Source organism: Myotis davidii, unplaced genomic scaffold (assembly GCF_000327345.1).
Source record: "Myotis davidii unplaced genomic scaffold, ASM32734v1 scaffold189, whole genome shotgun sequence".
NCBI classification, from domain to species: Eukaryota; Metazoa; Chordata; class Mammalia; order Chiroptera; family Vespertilionidae; genus Myotis; species Myotis davidii.
The window spans coordinates 5,393,617-5,413,784 of NW_006383017.1; the positions used below are offsets into that span (position 1 = coordinate 5,393,617).

The window sequence follows — 20,168 nt, forward strand, 5'->3', positions numbered from 1 at the left end:
CTCTTCCTTTGAAGATATTATCTCGGTTTCCCTTTGAGAAGTGCCCCCGTTCCCCAACTCTTCACCCCATTGCCTTTCTCATTCCCTGCAATCTCTTTGGTCTTGAGCCCATTGCCTGGCTCCCAGGATGGGCATGTGACTCAGGCCTGGCCACAGGAGTTAGCTGAACAATTGCTAGATGACCCAAGTCAGGCAAATGTGACTTCATTCTGGGACTTTCGGTGACACTGTTAAGAAAGCGCAGTCCCCACACCCCTTGACCTAAGGAACGTTAGCTGGGAGCTGCTGAGCCACCTCTGCTGCCCCGGGAAGAGCCTGCCTGAGAGCGGAGCCAGTGGCCAGGCGGGGAAGCAAGGGCAGGGGAGAGAGAAGCAGAGGCTGGTGCCGTCAGTCCTGCTGACACCTGCACCCAGCTGGGCCTGGAACCAAAACCCTGTGAACTTTGCAGTCACTTGACTTAGAAGAGATCTCATTTGTTTACACAAGTTGGAGTTGGGATTCTGACACTTGCAACTAAGAGTTCTGTAATTCCCGTGAACAGACAATCCCCAGGCATTTGCTAAGGAGTTCCCAGGCTGGCCCGGGAGCCACCGGATGGGGCTTAAGGTGAACGGGAGGGTCTCAAGTCTGTGCAACCAGCCTGGGCACATATCCTCCCCCGGGGAGGGCGTGAACAAGGGGGGCTGAGGGTGGCCACGCAAGTGGCAAGTCCCAGGTGCCTGCTGCCCAGGAGGTTCAACCAAGAGTTTAAAGAAAGAAACTGGGCCGAAACCGGTTTGGCTCAGTGGATAGAGCGTCGGCCTGTGGACTGAAAGGTCCCAGGTTCGATTCCGGTCAAGGGCATGTACCTGGGTTGTGGGCACATCCCCAGTGGGAGGTGTGCAGGAGGCAGCTGATCAATGTTTCTCTCTCATCGATGTTTCTAACTATCCCTCTCCTTTCCTCTCTGTAAAAAATCAATAAAATATATTTAAAAAAAAGAAGAAAGAAACTGGGTTAGAGGATGGGTATCCAAGTTATGCAGGGGAATAGGAGAAATGTTCCGCATTACAAGGAGGAAAACCGTGTCAGGCCTCCTTGGTGCACCGAGCCTTTGCAGATCCCCACACTGCTGTTTTCTCCTTCGTTTCTTTTGCCAGCAACGCCGAAAACTCCCGCACTGCCCCCGAGCAATCAGTGCATCTCCGTGTTGCACAACCAAGTTTCCTTGTCAAGGTGTGTAGGTGATGCGTGTTAAAGGCGTGGACGTGCCCCAACAATGCAACACGTTCCAAGGCGGCCACAGGCCCTTTCAGACTTCTGTTCCTGCTGTGTCCCTGCACATGCTGGTCAAGGACACATGCACTTCCAGCGGGTGCTGGTCTGGGTCACAAATCACAGAGAAGCCCTGGCTGGTGCTGCTCAGTGGTTAGAGCGTTGGGTGGTACACCGAAGGGTATTGGGTTTGATTCCTGATCAAGGGTACGTACCTGGATTGCAGGTTTGATCCCTGGCCCCAGTTGAGGCATGTGTGGGAGGCAACTAACCAAAGTGTTTCTCTCACATCAATGTTTCTCTCTCACACTCTCTCTTGCTCTCCCCTTTCCTCTCTCCCTCCCTTCCACTCTCTTTAAAAAATCAATGGAAAAATAAAATACCCTTAAGTGAGAATTAACAACAACAACAAAATTAAATCACAGAATAGGCAAATTTATCCATTTCTGTTTTCAAATTCATCTTCTTCTTGCTCCCAGAAGTCTTCCCCCAGGGACACTGGGAACCTCTGCCAATTTCCTCTCCTAAGTCACCCTCATCCTCTTATTTCAGTCTCCACCCTATTTACCCCTTGGCCGCTGCCATCTTCACCTCTTTCCTGGCTGCACAGTCTTGGACTGCCTCCTAATGGGCCTCCCTGCATCAGCATTGGCCTTCTTCTGATCAATGAATTCCTCACAGGGAAGACAAGCCATCTTTAACAAATGCAAATCTGACCATGTTACTTCCCCTCCCCATTTGTCTGAAACTTCCAGGGCTTTCCATTGTACTTAGTGGAAAGGCTCAAACCCTTAAAATATCCTGAATGTGTCTCCACCATCTAACCCTTCCTTCTCTTAGTTCTTTATACTGGCTACCACAGGGCCTTTGCATATGCTGCTCTTGCTGCCTGGAATGCTCCTCCCCTTCTCCCTTAAGCATCTCTTTTTTAGGATTTCATCTCTGAACTCCTGACTTGGCCATATCCCTCTTTGTATATGCCTTCCTAGCCCCACATTTACCACAGATGGACTTTCCTATCACACAGTTAGATTGTTACTATCTATCTATTAAACTCCGCTACACTGTGCGGTACGGGAGGGCAAGGCCCATGTCTACTTTGGCTCAGCAGTGTACCCACAGCCCCTTGCCCAGGGCATGGCACGGACCAATGGTAATAACAGCTAATATTCCCTGAACACTTGGAGGGTATTAGGCACTGTCCCAAATTCTTTATGCAGATTAACTCATTTAATTTCCACAAAACCTTCAAAGCACTGTTGTCATTCTACTTCAAAGATGAGGACGCTGAGGCACAGAATAGATAAGCTAGCTGCCCAAGTTACATAGGGATTAATCTGCAAAGTCCAATTTCCAACTCATTCGTTCTGCTATAGCTCACAGGGCAGGCACTCAAGGCTGGCTGGCTGAATGAAAGAGCAGAAACCATCTTTCTCTTTTCCCACCTGCATCCCCTTCTCACAGGTGCCGGCTCTCCCTGACCCAACCACTCCTCACAGAATCGGCTGATCCCCAAAGGATAGTTACATTCCCGGGCCCTTCTCCGGGGACCAGCTGTCCTATGGTGCGGCCTCTGCCTGCAGCAACTGGTCCCAATTCCAAGTCTGCTGTACGCCTGGCCCCTGTGACGACATGAACCATGCCCCTGCCCTGCACTACAGCCTTAGTCTCCTCTGCACTGCTGCCCCTGCCTGGGGCCAGACCTGCACGTGTCTCCTCTGTCTTTCTGGTCTCTGACCGGGCACACCGTCGGAACTGCCACCTTTGCTTCCTGTCATTCAGCTCTCACTGGACACTTGTGCTCTCGAGTTTCCCTCTAGCCCTGCCAGAGCCACACAGACACTTCCGCAAACTGCTGCCACAGGAAAAGGAGTCCTGTCCCTTTCGACTGAGCCACAGTGCAAATCTCCCGAGTGGGTTCACGACCCTTCACGTGAGGATGCACGCCAGAGAGGTGAAGAGCAAGGGTTTTGCAGACCACTCATCCAGGGTCAGGGCCTGGCCATCAGTGGTGACTGAGGGGAGGTGACAACTCTTTGAACTGTAGTGTACTCATCTGTAAAATGGGTGTAATAATCAGCTGTATCTCACAGGGCTGTTGGGAGGGTTATGTTAGCGATGAAGTCAATAGTATGTCAGGTCACAGTCAGTGGTCTGTAGTGATTATCATCAGTTACTGTCATCGTTATCACTCACTGCTGCCATGGGGTAATGGCTGAGGGCATAGGCTCTGGAGCTAGAGCACCCACGATTGAGTCCTCCTCCTCCTCCACTTACACCTGTGTCTCACCTATTTCACCTGTAAAATGGGCCCCTAACAACTCTACCTACCTCACAGGGAGGTGGTGAGTTAGTCCACATACTGTAAGGTGCTTAGAACTATACCGAGAGCATGGTGAACACCTAGTCATATTAGCTGTCATGGATGTTATGACTGTTTCAAATACCGTGATCATGCAGGCTGCAGGCTGCTTTGGAGTTGCATTCAGGGAAGGCTTCTGCGAGGCTCCCCCTCGCGCTGTGTAAGGGGTGACCGTGCCTGCTGACTCACTCCCTGTGAACGTAGGGATACAATGTGTTTTCCAAGGAGGGACGCACACTCCCAGTTCTGGCCAAACCGGGAGGTGCCACAGCCACATCTGAGGCTGGCACACTACTGGGCCGATCTGTTTTTCCAGATCTGTTCTAAGGAAAAACGGTGCCCACAGAAAGATCATGCTTCGTGCCAGATCAAACATTACAGACATATTCAATAAGGTAAGTTGCTGACCATGGGGGAAAAATCCATTATCCTGAAATCTAGCTTTCATCAAAGGATCAAGGTGTTGCCACTAAGCCCTTCGTGACACGTACGTGTTACTCACAGGCTGAGATTCTAGGGTTTAAAGATGCTCCGGCAGTTCAGACACTGCCTTCCCAAAAGACTGCCGAGTTTTCTGGCAAAACCCAAATGCAACAATGCAAGCTGGCAACAAAGACGGACTCCCCGCTAGTCCGCACCGCGGCCCTGGTGGCTGCTACGTACAGTGTAGGGTCTGCTCCAGTGACACGCGGTGAAGCAGCGTTTCGAATACTAGTGGCAATCTTTCTTCTAGGGCCTAGAATCTAGGCTATGCCTGACAGATCCACGGAAACACGGGAGCACAGAATGGGTTTCTCTCGTTCCCTGTCTCCACGCTCCTCCCACGCTGGTTAGGAAGAGAGCCCACCGGAGCACCTTCACACCTGGACATATGTGCAGATGTGCACGGCTGGTGGACAAGGGAGCTGCGGCCGCTAAAACAGGTCTAGAGGCCAAATTATGCACTGGCATGTTTGAGACGAGAGAGAAACAACAGAAATAAAAAGGTACCAGGTAACCATTTAAAGGGTCAGATGTGTCAAGAACTATGTTAGCGATTTTAAATGCATTATCATTTAATTCTAACAAAAACCCTCGAGAGGAAGTACGATTATTCACTAACTGTCATGGCCGAGGAGACGGAACCTAACGGACTTGCAGTGACTCACTCCAGGTCACAGAGCTCACACTGATGAAGCTGGGTCTGGACCCCGAAGTGACTCCGTAACTGGTGCTCCAAACCCTTAATGAACCGGGACTCTGAAAAGCCAGCGCTCCTGTGAGCATGTCCACCCTCCCTCCTTTGCTGCTCACCTCCCTCGCCTGTGCTGTCCAACAGGGTAGCCGCTAGCTACACGTGGCTATCGAAATTTAAACTGATTAAAAAGAAACGAGATTTGAAATTTAGTTCATTCCTATTGAGCAGTTAAAAATATGGCCAGTGCAGCTGATGGCCTGAAATTATAATTTCATTTAATTTTTGTTCATTCGAATTTCAATGGTCACATGTAGTTAGTGGCTACCATGCTGGGCAGCGCTGCTCTACGGACTTTTTCTCGGCTGCATCAGACATGGCTCACGCTGCTTTCCAATGCTCAGAGACAGAGGGGCACCAGTTGCTTTGCCCAAGGAGCCATAGAAAACCCCGGGTCTAAAGTCCCTGCCTCTTTCTTAAGATCAGAGACTATATGTTCTTCAAATGTACCCGCGTGGCCTTTCCAACGTTCCCCAACTCCCAGATCTGAGTGCTCCATAAGTTCCAGGGTGAGGACAAGAAAATAAGAACAGACGAAACCCAGGAACAAGTGTTCTCAGCAGGGAGCTGGTTAAATCGCAGGCTCCGGGGTCCCACCTCTGCAGGCTCTGCTGCGGGGGCACTGGGGGCCTGGAGTCCATGTTTGAATCTAGCAGCTAATGATTGGGATGCAGGTGGTGTCGCTTTGAGGCGCTGCTTTGGAGGCTGACTTACTTATCTCCTGGCCTCTTACACAATTACAGCACATAAATCTTCGGAGAACAGTGCAAGCCAGGCTGGAAGCCAGGCAGTCATCGCTCCGCACTAAGTGCTCACTTCTACGACATTAGCAAGGTGCTTAGTCCCCAAGGCCCCGCGTTTTCCCATCTGAAACACGGGGGTGAGGATGTGTGCTATTTGTCCTCTAGGACAAGTGAGAACACAGGTGTGGAAGCATTCGAGGGGGACAACAGCTAGAAACACACGCGCAGACATCCCGCACCTCAGCGACGCGTTCTGCCTGTTAGCAGAGAGTTTACCTAGATTTCACATTTTTAAAAAATGTAATTTTTTTAAAGCTATCTCCACAAGAAGAGAACACTCATTCTCTTGGTTTTTCTTTTTCTTTTGTTAATCCTCACCCAAGGATATATTTTTATTGATTTTAGAGAGAGAAGAAGGGGAGAGAGAGAGAGAGAGAGAGAGAGAGAGAGAGAGAGAGAGAAACATCTATGTGAGAGAGAAACATGGATTGGCTGCCTCCTGCACTCACCCTGAACTGGGATCGAACCCACAACCTAGGTATGTGCCCTGACTGGGAATCGAACCCACACCCCCTGGTGCACGGGATGATGCTCCCACCGACTGGGCCACCCAGCGAGGACAAGTGCACAGCTTTACCTTGTCTGAGCAAGTGGGAGATTTGACAGCATGGGTTCATGTTAGGTTGCAGCCTGGTGATTAGGAGTCACATGGGGTCACGTGCACAGGTTCAAGCCCTCCCCCACCTTTGAAAAGCTGGGTCAAGTCCCTGAGCCTCTCTTTGCCTCAGTTTCTTCAACTCTGAAATGAGAATTTAATAGTCTTCCTCCCTCACTGGATTGTGATAATTAACCGAATGAATATTTATAAAGTGCTTAGAACAATGTTTGGCACATGGCAAGAGCTGTGTCACTAGCTGAGTGAATAAATAACTGCATGTGGCAACACGCAGCAGGAGCTCACCTGCGCCAGTTTACCGGTCTCCACCCAGGCTCACTGGGCTGTGGGATCCGCTATACCCGGTAGGTGTGGTCTCCCTCCTCGGGGCCAGGCCACCAGGAGCAGATACGCGCAGTGTATCTCAGAGCGGTACTTCTCAAGCGATGCGTGGTGACGGACCAGCTTATTCTGAATCCGCTGTGGACTGACGGGTGCCTTTCTGAACAGGACTCATACACAGCAACGCCACATGCAACTCCCGCAACGCACCACGGGTTCTGCAACACCCTCGCTGGTGGGCAGCGGGGCCCAAAAATGAGCACAACAAACATGCACTTGGGTGTTGTCAGACTGCACTACGAGTCCCTAAACAGTCCTTTCAGTCCTTATCTCGCTGGGCACTGCGGCCAGCCTGGGCCTCAGGCCCTCGGAGTAGCGCCAGCCTAGGGAGCATCTCCACGTCGCCACACGCACACGAACCAGCCACTGCGGCTGGAGAGGGTGGGCATTAGGTCCACTCTCTCTCTCTGTTCTCTCCACATTTGCCCTTGGCAGCTCTGTCCATGCCTCTTTTGTTGTTGTCTGCACACTAAAACCAGCTCCCTAATGAGAGTCTGGGCTCAGAACAACGCGTTGTGGACGTGTTGGTGCCCAGGCAGCACGGCCTCCGGCTCACAGCTGTCCCTCTTCCTGGATGTCGCCTTTGACCAACAGGAGCTGCCTTGCCCCATGCCACACCCACAGCCTCGTGTCCCAGTCGCTTGCCAGCAGCCCAAACCCAATGACCGACTGACATGGTGGCGCCAACATCAGCCCCTTTTCTGCAAGAGGGAACCAACTGGGTGGTATCATCCCCAGAGCCCCGTGAGTCAGGCTGAAGCTGGCTCCTGTCCCCACAGCACCCTTCACTTGGCTCCTCCCCCTCCCTGTCCTGTGTCCCCCCCTACCCCCGGCCCCTCCTTGGAAGCACCCTCCACACGTCACAGGCACCCAGATGTCTGCCTCAGCTCTGCTTCTCGGGAACCCGGTCACAGAAGCCATCTGAGACTTGGGTGCATCTTCCCCAGTGACCTGCTGGCGGGGGCGCACAGTTGGACAGCATGCACACCCTGGGGACCGGCATCAGGTCACCCCGAGGCCATCCAGGCTGTGTGCCTGCCGGGGAACAGAACCTACCTGTGGTGTTAGACAGGGCCAGCGACTCCATGGAGCCCCGAGGGGTCTGCTCCGTGGGCGTCATGTCCTCGGTGTATTTCAGGGAACTGAGTGGACGGCGGGTCTGGCACTGCTGAGTGGACATGCCCCCTTCCTCCTCCTCCTCCTCCTCGTATTTGGGGACCTGGATGCTGCCTCGGGCCTCGCCGAAGCTCTGACTGGACATGTCGCTGTAGCTCTCCTGGGACCGCAGCCTTCCCGGGTAGTAGTCCTCTCGGCACTCCTGGATGAAGCTGCCGCCGTGCCCCTTCAGGGCCAGGGACGAGCTCCTCTTGGGGTTGCTGAAGTGCGGGGCCCACATGTCGGGCGCGGCGCCCGCCCCCTGCACCCCGGGGCTGTAGGAAGTTCTGATGTTGCACTGGCTGAGCAGCTGCAGGGGGCTCTGCGGCTGGCCCTGCTCCAGCTTGTTCCCGTAATGGAAGGGCTCGTCCCGGCTCCTCCAGATGGGGTCCCGGTTGAGGCTGGGCGTCTGGCTGGCCAGGCTGAGCAGGTCCATCTGCAGCGACAGGGGGTCCACGTCGGCGGACAGCCGGTTGGAGCTCACCTGCAGCTGGCCGTGCGGGCTCAGCACGGGCTCCTCCGTCTTGCCCTTGTTCTTGCCGATTTTGGCGCTGCGCCGGGACTCCTTGGCCCTGGCATTCTGGAAGGCTGAATCGGACGAGTCCGAGCCATTGGGGTCCTCCCCGGCGCTGCAGGCCCGGGAGCAGAATATCTGGCCCTGCTTGGGGAGGAAGGGCCGCCCGAGGAGGGACTTCTTGCAGTGAGCGCAGCAGAAGCAGGTCTCGGTGGCGTGCCAGTGCTGGCCGTCGTAGGTCATCTGGCCCTGGTCGATCCCTGAGGAGAGAAGACACGGGAGAGGCTGACGAGCGGCTCAGGCTGTTCACTGCACTGTGAGACCTACACATCCTGGTGTGGCCGGGGCTCCACCTGTGGCAGGATCCCCTGTGACTACACCCGTGGCCAGGCCCCTCGTTAATGGTACTCATGTCCTATCACCCGCACCTCCTTCTTGTTCCAGGCGGTTCCTTGTAACTCATTTGCTCTGAGTCGAGAAACTAGGTCAGAATGGCCTGCCATGAATCCTGCCCGGGGCACACTTCTCCAGACAAACAGCATCATGATAGCAACGGAGGACAAATGCTTTGCATAGATGTAAACTCATACAACCCTCCAGGCATGAGGAGGTGCCTCACATCATTTCCATTTTTTTTCAGATGAGAAAACAGGCACAGGAGGCTAGAGAACCAGCCGAATGTGACACAGCTGGGAGTCACAGATGGGATCTACCCAGGAAGTCTTGCCCTTCCCACCACATGGGTACCGCCTCCTTCACTCTGCTTAGGAGTCTGCGCAGAGGTCAGCTCCTTGGGGAAGTTGTCCTGTCCACCCCACTGACACCTCTCCGTCACCCCCCACCCCCACCTGCTGCATTTCTCTTTATAGAATCATCTGCCTGCCATCGGGCTGCACACATGCACCTGTTCACTAGTTCTCCTTCCACAGCAGCGACGCTCTAGGACCATTATCCCGTTTCTCTGTTTCCCCCAGGAGCGTGGCCGGGGCACCGAAGGGCTCTCCATATGCTGAATTGGTGGGTGAATTGAATCCCTCCGCCAGTGTATACCACTCGGAAGGGTACCCACTTTGTCCTGGTCCCGGGCAGCGCTGGTATACACAGTCTCCTCACACCTGTGTGAGACCCGCCCACAGCCCCCCTGCCCTTGCTCTCAGCGCTCTGCCTTCTTCCAGTTATAGGACTTAGTCTCCCCATGGGGCCCCATCTCCCTGCCACCCTGCAGCTGCCCAAAGCTACACCTGGACCTAGTACTGGCCAGGAAAAGAACGTGTCTCCCAGCCCAGTGGCTGGTTCAGGGTGGGTAGGTGACTTGCACCCGGCCAAGAGGAGTCCTGGGGCTGGAGTATGACAGTGGCTGCAGAATGAAAGGCAGAGCTGTGGGGGGCCCATCCTGTGGGGACAGCCTGCTGAGAATGAAACCCCACAATCACTGTGGGAAGGAAGGGGACCTCTGGGGTCTGACATGAAGGTCTTTTTGAAAGGCAGTACTGACATGATCCTTCCCCTTTGGTGGTTAAGAATCCTAAGCCTTTGCAGGAATAACTTTCAGAGCCTTGTCCAGAGAGGCGGCGAACAAAAGCGGAGAGAAAAGAGAAGGCCAACACTGGGCAGCTCTCCTGCCCTGTTGGTGCACCCTCACTTCCCGGCCCCGGGCCCAGGAGAGTGAGGCGTAGGGCACAGGCCTCTCTGCTGGGCTCCTCCCCAAGCCAAGGGTCTTGGTTTCTTTAGGAGTCAGCCCTAGGGACCCAGAGGGGACTGTTAGAGGGACAGGAGCCGCCACCAGGGCCACCCGAAGGGGAGTGGGACACTGGACAGCTGGCTTCCACTCAGCACCGCGTTCCCCACAGGGGTGAGAACTGGCTGAGGCAGGACGCCGGGGAGGGCAGCACCCTGGCAGGTGAGTGAGACTCTGACATTCCAGTGGCTGTGAAGATGCTGAGCTCCATCAGCTTGGGTTCAAATCCGATTCTGCCGCTGTCCGGCTGTGTGACCCTAGCCAGTGGTCGGCAAACTGCGGCTTGCGAGCCACATGCGGCTCTTTGGCCCCTTCAGTGTGGCTCTTCCACAAAATACCGACTTCTGCGCATGGGCCACGAAATTTCAATCGCACTGTATGTGCGCCCACACATGGTATTTTGTGGAAGAGCCACACTCAAGGGGTCAAAGAGCCTCATGTGGCTCTCGAGCTGTGGTTTGCCGACCATGGCCCTAGGCAATGGCTCCATCTCTCTGTGCCTCCGTCTCTCCCTAAGGAACAGGGGTGATTGTAGCACTTACTTCATGGTTATTGTGGGGATTGACGGAGTTAATATGCAGAGAATGCTTAGACCCCTGCCTGTAACTATTCTCGTCTTGTATTTTTTTAGGTCTTAATGCCTGTCTCCCTCTTGGCTCTGATGGCCGCTGCCTGGACGCAGCCCAGGGGAGAACTCAGGCTGACTTGGTCTCTCCGCCTCTCTCTCTCCTCTCCTCCAGGGACCTGAACTGCCCTCCTGGCTGCCCTGGGTTCTCACTGTGGGCTCCTTCCTGCTCGGCACAGATCCCCGCAGCTGCAGCCTCCCCTCCCGTCACAGGCCTGACCTCCACCCGCTTCTCCGTGCTTCTCTTTGCTTCTGCGAGGAAACATGCTCAGATAGGCAGTAGGGGTCTTCTTCTGGGGGTGGGGGCCTCGCAGAAGGCTGGGTCTCTGTGGGGAGGGGCCGGGAGGCGTGTTACAAAATGGCCCAGTCGGCAGCCGAACGTGGTCCCTGATAAACATCAGCGACAGTCACATGGTACCCTGAACTGCCCCTGAACTCTGAACATCTGGAAAGGGCTCTGCCGGTCCAGGGAAGTAAGTGCTCTTTTCTCTCCCCTCTAAGCCCTTTAAGTACTTCTCTGAGGGCGATGTGTCTACTGCTGCCACAGCCGCCCTCTGTTTATAGGACTGTTTGCTGTGCGCAGGCAAAAGTACCGTTGCCCTAGCAACAGCGGCCTGATGCAGGTCTGCTCTGAGCAGCTATATAAATACGGAATATTTGCAGAATGTGGTCAGAGGAAAGCACCAGGGACTGTGGTATGCATGATACACACAGCATACCTTCACCACCGCAGGAAATTACGTTTTACAGGAAAGTGGGCCTAGAACAAAAAAATCAGGGGCAGCGTTTTAACGCAGCAGGGACGGTTCTGCAGGCCGCGGAGCTCTTTTCTGGTAAAACACACACCTTTTTATGGATTTAGGAGGAAAGAAGAGGGAACGCCAATCACCGTTCTCGAATAGCTAGAAGTGAAGAGAGAAGGCGGGGCCTACTAAGGGGTGGCGGCTGTGGGCAGGGTCGGTCAGATTTTCTCTCTTCCTGCCACTGAGCGCAATCTGCAGTGGCAGTGCATGGAGCGGCTCTGACGCCCCCCAGGAAAGGGACAGAAGACACAGAAACACTGATGGGAAAGGGTATCGCCGCTGTGAGCACGTTTTCTGTACACTCAGCCCCTCTCACCTGAGCAAGCACCTATTCAGAACCCACAGCGAGAATGTGGGGCAGGCAGGTGCTCTGTCTCCCCTGACAGCGTCCCACCCCCGCCCTTCCTCACGGGCCCAGACACTTGTCCAAACCAGGGTGCCCATTCCCTAACGCTTACCGTTCAAGGAAGCTTATCTCTGACTGCTCTGGCCTTGTGAGAGTGAAAGCTGTGGGATTCTTGGTTGGCTCCAGGCCCTGGAGATGAGGTGTTTAGGGCTGGGGAAGGAAGCTGGGCGTCCCTCAGGCCCCAGGAGGGAATGCTGCTGGGCAGAGGTCAGCACAGCGGTGCTCAGCCCTGGGCCTGGCGGGGCCGCCGCCCGGGAAGGCCTCCCAGCAGCAGGCCGTTTGGGACGGACACCCGACAACAAAGGACTGAGCACACGTAGGTGCCTTGTCCACAAAGCTGTGATTTCTATCCACGCACGAAACCCTCCAAATGACTAGCTGCTTTTATATTTGAATGCATCACTTCTGATGAACCAGGGAAGCATGTCAAACTCACGCCCCACGGGCAGCATGCCTCGTTTATTTGGCCCGTGTTAGCCTTTGAGTTTGACATGCTTGAACCGGGGAGACAAAGCCACTTCTCCCTGTCCCTGATGAAATCTCTGACTTCCTCCCCATCGACCCACCGCAGGTGAGACGCTGGCAGCATCTGAGCACGTTGCCTGGAATTGCACAGACCACAGGAAGACCAGCTGCTGGCCTCACAGACCTTCATCCCCGGCCAGCTTTCCTTTCTTTTTAAAGGGCAGCTCTTTCTCAAGGTGCCAGAACAGGCAAATTGAAGGAAGAAGCCACAGATGACCGGAATGGCGTTGGAGGGCGAACAAATTGGTTAGTATTTGCAAAGGGAAAATGATTTTCACCATCTCAGAACTGCCATTTATTTGGGGAGTTTATAGCTTATGGGCTATTTGAGGTTTTCTTGCTTTGATTTGGCTGGGTCAGCCTTTTTTTTTTTTTTTTTCAGACATGCTTGCCAGAAGCCATTTGGTTTTCTTGACTATCCTACCAAGAAAGCTGCTTTGATTCCTCCCTCTATTAACACTCGAGTTTTCCAGGGAGGCAGTGGAAGACATCTGTTTATATTTTCCTTCTGAGCCCCTCCCCTTCCCTTGGTAGTGGGGCTGTACCTCACATAGTCCCACCCAGGGGTGGGGCTATGACTCAGGCAGACCAATAGGAACCCCTTATTCTCTTGTTTCCAGAGCAGAACACATGACCAGACCAGGGCCTATGGGTCTCCTATATAGAGAACCTGACTTGGATACTGGAAGAGCATAGCCCCACTCCTCTACAGGATACAATTGCTAAGATGCACATAAGTGGAGGGTCATTGTGGCCACCATGAGAAGGCAGCCTGCTCCCGAAGGATGCCAACAGAAGGCAAGCCAAGGAGAGACACAGAGGGAGAAAAAGAGTTTGTTCAAACCCTTGATCCATCTCTACCTGATGTCAACATACGCCTTGGCCTTTCTAGTAATGTACACCAAGAGAGTCCCTTTATTCACTTACGCTAGTATGAGTTGGGTTTCTACCATTTGCACCCAAAGGGATTCTAATGACACCAGACACAGTGAAGGTCCAGTCCCAGGAGGACCGGGCTGAGCCCCACGCGTAGCCTCACCTATGTGTTGGGCACAGGTGTCGCAGTATTCCGCATACAAGGACTCAAAGCAGTGGCAACAGTAGGGCCTTCCCTCCTTCATGATGTAGCGCTGGCCGCCCAGCACCGTCTCACACTCGAAGCAGCAAAAGTGTTTCATGTGCCAGTGCCGCCCCTCGGCTTCGGTGCATTCGTCAGCGAAGATGATCTGGAGATGGGGATGCCAGATGGTTAGGACCCGGCCAGGAGAATGCACGTTACATGAGGACAGGGAGGGGCCCAGACTAGAAGGGTGGGAAAGCTGTCCTCCTGACAAGTTGTTAAACAGAAGTGGATCAGAATATGCTCATTCTATACCTAATCAGCTCCCACATTTGGATTTGCCTGAAGTACAATTAAACATGGTTTTCAGTCTGGCCTTGTGATTAGTTTAACCACATTTTAATAAGAGAAAGAATGTCCTAAATATGAAGAATATAGAGTAGGACCCAAAATTGACAGCTCATGGGCACTTTGAACATACGTATCTGTTTTACCTGACCTATACATAGTATTTTTAAAAAGTGGGAAATGCCATATAAACACCTGGAATCCTGGTTTATCTTTTGAGTATATCATATGTGGCAACACGCAGTGTATATCCCTGTGTAGCCGAGTAGCCTGGGTGGGAAGAGGCGCTGCTGCTCCCAGGTGAGTGGTGAGTTCTCAGTTTGGTCCTACTTGTCACCACTCACTGTTGCCTTAACATGAGCCACCTTCATGTGCAATATCTGTTGCCCTCAGAGCATTTTTGTTTTGACCTTTAATGTAGAGTTTTTAAAAATCTAAAGCATCGATTTAAAAGCTTCCTACAAACTACAGTAATGAAGACAGTGGGTACTGGTATAAGAATAGACACATAGATCAACAGAATAGAACTGGAAGTACAGAAATAAACCCAAACATTTATGGCCAATTAATTATCAACAAGGGTGTCAAGGACATTCAATTGGGGAAGAATAGCCTCTTCAACAAATGGGGCTGGGACAAGTGGAGAGCCACATGCAAAAGAATGAATCAGAACCCCTACCTCACACTACACACTATAGGAACTCAAAGGGATTAAAGACCTAAAGAGCCAAAAACTATAAAATACCCAGAAGAAAACACACGTATAAATGTTCATGACCTTGCATTAGGCAATGGTTTCTTAGGTATGATACACTAAACACGTAAGCAACAAAAGAAAAAATATATAAATTGGACCTTATCCAAGTTAAATTGTTTTGTGTTTCAAAGGACATCTTCAGGAAAATGAAAACATAACCACAAAATGGGAGAAAGTACTTGCAAATCATGTATCTGATAAGAAACTAGTATCCACAATATATAAATAGTTACAATTCGACAGTGAAAAGAAAAATCACATAATTTAAAAAAATGGGCCAAGAATTTGAATAGACATTTCTTAAAAAAAGAAAAATACACAAATGGCCAATAAACACATGAAAAGATGCTCAGCATTATTAGCTGTTAAGGATATTCGAGGCACAACACTTTACAGCCACCAAGGTGACTATAATAAAAAAGATAAGCAATAAATGTTGAGAATGTGGAGAAACTGGAATCCTCATTTATTGACAGTGGAATGTAAAATGGTGTAGCTGTTCTGGAAGAAAGTTTGGATTCCCTCAAAAAATTAAACAGAATTTTCATATGACCCAGCAATTCCATTCCTAGAGAACTAGAAATACATGTCCACACAAAAACTTGTACATGAATGTTCATAGCAGCATTGTTCATAATTGTTTAAAAGTGGGAACTTAAATGTCCATCAATTGAAAAATGGCTAAACAAAATCTGACATATGCATACGACTGAATATCATTCAGCCATGGAAAGGAATACAGTACCGATATAATGTAAATATCTGATATGCAGGATGTATTTTCATTGTTACAAATTGAATGTAATTAAAGCATTGTGATGAATCACAAAAACAATATGTAATTATATATGTTTTCTGATGGTCTTAGGCAACCCCTGTGAAAGGGTCATTCGACCCCCAAAGAGGTCGCGACCCACAGGCTGAGAACCGCTGTCTTAAAGCATCATATTCTATATGCCATTAAGTAACATAATGCTGTGTTATGAGCACTCATTTCCAGATTTGGAAACTGAGGCATGAAGGTAAAGCGGCTGCCTAGGATCACCGAGCTGGACCTGAACTGTTTCCAGACTTCTTGTCTAGCGGGTCTCTCTAGAACATCACCATTAGCATTAGAATCCAAATTAGTTAAGGCTGATCAACTTCCTCCTAGAAGAGCGAATCTCTCCTGGACAATTTATAAGGAAGAATTGCCCAGGGGGTAGTGAACTCTGGCTAAAAAAGAGAGTACTGTTTATACAGTCCCACATTTCTGCTTACAGGGTAGAGAGAACCAAAAATCCACTCTGTGCAGGAGGAAACCCCTGTCCAAGACCTTTCCCCCGATGAATCCCATCATAGTGGTCAGCTTTAGAACATTCTCCTTTCTGCTCCAAACTCTTACAAATTTTTTTATTGAGCCTATAAGCTCCAAACCTTTAGAGCTAAACGAGGTGTTCTAGTCTTCCAGTTCCCAGGTCATATCTGGGTGTGCTTCCGGCGTGAGTGAGCACAAGCCTGGCTTGTGTTCCTGTCTGCTGTCTTACTCCGGGTAGCAAATTCAAGTTCTCAGAGTGCAGGCAGAGGCACCCAAAGGCAGTATCCATCGGCCTCCTGGACCCTCATCAGAACTTCTATAAGTTGTGGGAAAATTAAATAATGCTACCAGCTTTCTTCTCAAACCAAACTGTCCCTCTGAAGCTCAGAAAACAGAGCTTTTAAAGATATAAGTGGCGCATCATTACTGATGATTACTCCCTGGGATTTGGGCTGAAATCTAAAGCTGCACGATACCATGGTTCTTTTCTTTAACATTCTGAATGGACCAGTGCCAGGAGTCACCTCAGCTACAGAAACCAACTGCCTTCCCACTGGGTCCATGAGGCTGTGCGTTCAGTGATGCAGACCAGCCACCCGGGATGGGGACTTCTCTCGGGAAGGGTTAATATAGGAAGGCGGAGTGGCCTGTGGTTTTCCTCCCTGCAGAAACCACAGCCCTTCCCCCCCTCCCCCAACTCCCCTGTGTGGGTTATGCCACAGTGGGCTGCGGGCGGGGCTGCCAGCCCCCGGGAGCGCACTGACCTCGTCACAGGCGGCACAGCGCGGCTTCAGGCACTCGGCGTGGTGCCGGCCGCAGTAGATCTTGCCGTCCTGGTAGAAGTAGATCAAGTCCACCAGGAGCTCGTTGCAGACGGTGCATATGAAGCAGGGCGGGTGCCAGCAAACGCCGTGGCCGGCGCGCGACGCGAACACGGCGATGTCCCCGCCGTTAATCTGGCCTCCGCACTGCGAGGCAAAGGAAACGTGAGTGTGAACAGCGCTCCCATCGCTCATACCGCGCACAGGTGACAAACGGCCGCCACCTCCACCCGTCATCGACCATAAGCACTTATGTTCCCACGGGGCCCTGTGCGACCTGCTGTACATACGTGCTGCCTCCCCCTCTCTCCTTGTGTAGGGCCACCAAGGAAGATGAAGGTTAAGTAACTGAGCAAATCAGGACTCACAGAGGCGGGAAAGAGGAAAACTCTGCATCAGAAGACACACTTATACAAACTCCATCCGGAGGCACAGACAGGGTTAAGATGAGGAGGAGGAGGAGGAGAAGGAGGAGGAGGAGGAGGCTGTGGGGGCTGAGGGCAGGAGAGGGGCTGTAAGGTGATAAGGGGAGTGGGTTCATTCAAATGTGCCCGCTTTTAACTATTTCTCTTAGCCTGCCTCCGCTAGCATCCTTTTACATAATCCTGATTAAAAAGGCACCATTTCTCAGACCAGCCTCTGGAAAGGGCTTCTTCCCTGTCCCTCCGTCATCTTCCCACTCACCTCCCCAAGCTCCTTCCCCATCCAGAACGGGGCAAGGCAGAGTCCCCGGTAACCCGTGCTTAAGGCTGGGGTTAGGGTAGAACAGATATGGTCTGAGGGCCTTTGAGGGAGGAATCAAGTGTGAGGCAGTGGGTCCGGGGGCAGGATCTCTGCTGACCATGAGGTTCACAGCCTGAGGGTCCAGTAACAGGGCCCCACATGAGGGGCAGAGCTCTGGGGACATTGTCTGCAGAGCAGAAACGCTACCTCCTAACCTTTCCTACATCATGGGCCTCCCGTGGGTTGAAATGCTTTCTAGAAAAAGGAGTAAAGAGCTCATGGAACTGGCTCTGGGAGCCCGATCATGTGATCAGACAGAGGAAAGACTATGCTACAAAAAGCACTAACCCTTCCTCTTATAACATTAGTAGAACTGGGGTAGCATGCTGTTAACAGGTAAACTGAGGCACATTCAAAATTTCAAGAGTTTACTTGAGCAAATGCTGGATCGTGTTGGGCAGCACCAAACTGGAGGTGGTTGGTGCGCCCCACGGATGGGAGGTCGGGGGCAGGTTCTTACAGAAAAGAGGCAGAAGCAGAGAAAGCAGTGTTTTGAGTGGCTGCAACTTAAGCAGTCATCTTATTTGGGAAAGCCTGATTCGAATTTGTGATTGATTGTTCTTAAGTTTCGTTTTCTTGGGTTCTGGTACATTGATTCTGGCTTAGGTTTTGGTTTGCTACCGTACAAAGTACTAGATCCACCTCAGTGTAATGGCCTCTTTATTTAATTACCTTAACGATACAGAATCCCATTTAATCTCAACATCATTCTATGACACAGGTATATGCTATCCCCATTCATGGCCAATGTCATTTGAGAGAAGCATGAGTCAAACTTACATCTCTCTGTCTCCACGCGCTTGTCACTATTCTGCCCGACTTTTGACATCTTCTCACAAATGCCCAACCTTCCTCTGTCTTAGGTGAGCCCCACTGGGCTGCCTCTGGGAGCAGCAGAGATCCTGCATTGAGCTGAGTCCCACATCTTAACCGCTGATGACCTGCATCTCCAGGTGGGTCTTAAGGATGAAGACCCCACTGCCAAAAATCTGGTCCTTTGGCTCCCCTATGAAGTATTACCTTCATTCTATCCACCTGAATCTTCTTACTCTATCCCTCTGAAATCTCAAAAACAAAAAAAAAAATCCCAAATGTCACCCTGCCCCCTCCGGTATTATCTTGGTTTCTTGTCTCTGATCTGGCTCACGTATCTCCAGCACATGAACCGGCCCCTTTAGTCCAGGGGTGGGGAACCTTTTTTCCGCCAAGGGTTACCTGGGTATTTCTAGCATCATTCGCAGGCCATACAAAAATATCAACTTAAAGATTAGCCTCCTATATTTGGTCAAACATTTAATTAACTCACTCCTAATGCCTTGGCAGGGCCAGGGCCAGACCAAATGATTACTGGGGCCTTATATGGCCAGCGGGCTGGACATTCCCCACCCCTGCTTCAGAGCTAGGCAGTTAGACGGGCCGGTACAAAACGCACAGGGCTAAGGAAAGTGCTGAAAATGACAGTCAGCACAGAAGGCTTTTGGCAGGGTGAACACAGACAGGCTGCGTTCCCACCACCTTGCTTTCTTTTTATTGTTTCAATTGATGAGAGAGAGAGAGAGAGAGAGAGAGGAAAAGAGAGAGAGAGAGAGAGAGAGAGAGAGAGAGAGAGAGAGGAAAAGAGAGAGAGAGAGGGAGGGAGCTGAAAAATATATAATTTTATTAACTAATGTTACCCCATAACCTAGCCACCTCCTGCATGCACTCTGGCAGGGAATTGACCCTGTCACCTTCCGGCGTACAGGATGACGCTCCGACCAACTGGGCCCCACTGGCCAGAGCAATTGCCACTGTCCTGCTTTCCTTAAAACCCTCCTCCGCCATCCCCTGAGAGCAGGAGAAAAACAAACCCAGACGCTTCAAGCAGTGAGGTCCCAGGGAGAATGCAGGGGCCTTCCTGCACTTTGCTAAAGAGCCCTCAAACCAAGCGGATGACCATTTACCACCCTGTAAATGTCACGGTCCTGGGAAAGAGGCTGGCCCGGTCCAGGCAAACTCCACTTTCTAAAGGACGCATTTAAAATATAAACCCAGCATATGTCAATCCTTGGAGCAACTCTTTCCAATGGGCACTTAACCCCCAGGCCCTTGCCCTCCGCCCTGCCACACTGCAAACGACAGGAATGTCCTGCCTCAGGGCCTGTGAGCCCTCTGTCCCCTCTGTCCCCGCTGCCCCTCCCCAAGGCCTATGTGCTTCCCTCTCTCAGTTCTGGCTTGTCTTTGCTCAGAAGCCACCTACTAAGAGGCCCAGCCACATTATGAGAATGGCAACCCCACCCCCACTCCCAGCACTTCCTAACCCCTTCCCTGCTGTATTTTTTTCTATCCTGCTTATTTATGTTATTGTCTGACTTGCCCTAGAACATAACTCCTCACAAGGGCAAGACGAAGCTTTTAAATGTTTGTTCACTGCTGTATCCCCCTGCCCAGAACAGCGGCTGGCCCAAGCGGCACTCAGAAAGTGAGCATGACGGGCGAGGCCGGGGAAAGCCAGCCGGGCAGTGCCGCCTCCAAGCTCACCTGTTCGCAAATGGCTCCAGTCATGGTGACTGGGAAGGGCCTGACATTCCCTCGGCCCAAGTTCTCGCGCTTCCTCTGGTTGCTGAAGAGCTTCAGCTCCCGCTTCTCCTCCTCATCCAGGGAGTTGCAGTATCGGACCTGCAGGGACACAGAGGTGGCAGGGAAGAGT

At 51.8% G+C, this 20,168-nt stretch overlaps 1 protein-coding gene across 1 annotated transcript in view; it reads right to left on the reverse strand.

The window, feature by feature from the left end:
- The window catches only part of PRICKLE2 (prickle planar cell polarity protein 2), a 52,610-nt gene that overhangs the window by 28,508 nt on the left and 3,934 nt on the right, over window positions 1–20,168 (reverse strand). Inside the window, exons 3-6 of the mRNA XM_006779154.2 lie at window positions 20,000–20,137; window positions 16,643–16,846; window positions 13,456–13,642; window positions 7,707–8,579 (exon numbers count right to left, since the gene is read on the reverse strand). Coding sequence (XP_006779217.1) covers window positions 7,707–8,579; window positions 13,456–13,642; window positions 16,643–16,846; window positions 20,000–20,137 — 1,402 coding nt within the window. The remainder of the gene's footprint in view (window positions 1–7,706; window positions 8,580–13,455; window positions 13,643–16,642; window positions 16,847–19,999; window positions 20,138–20,168) is intronic.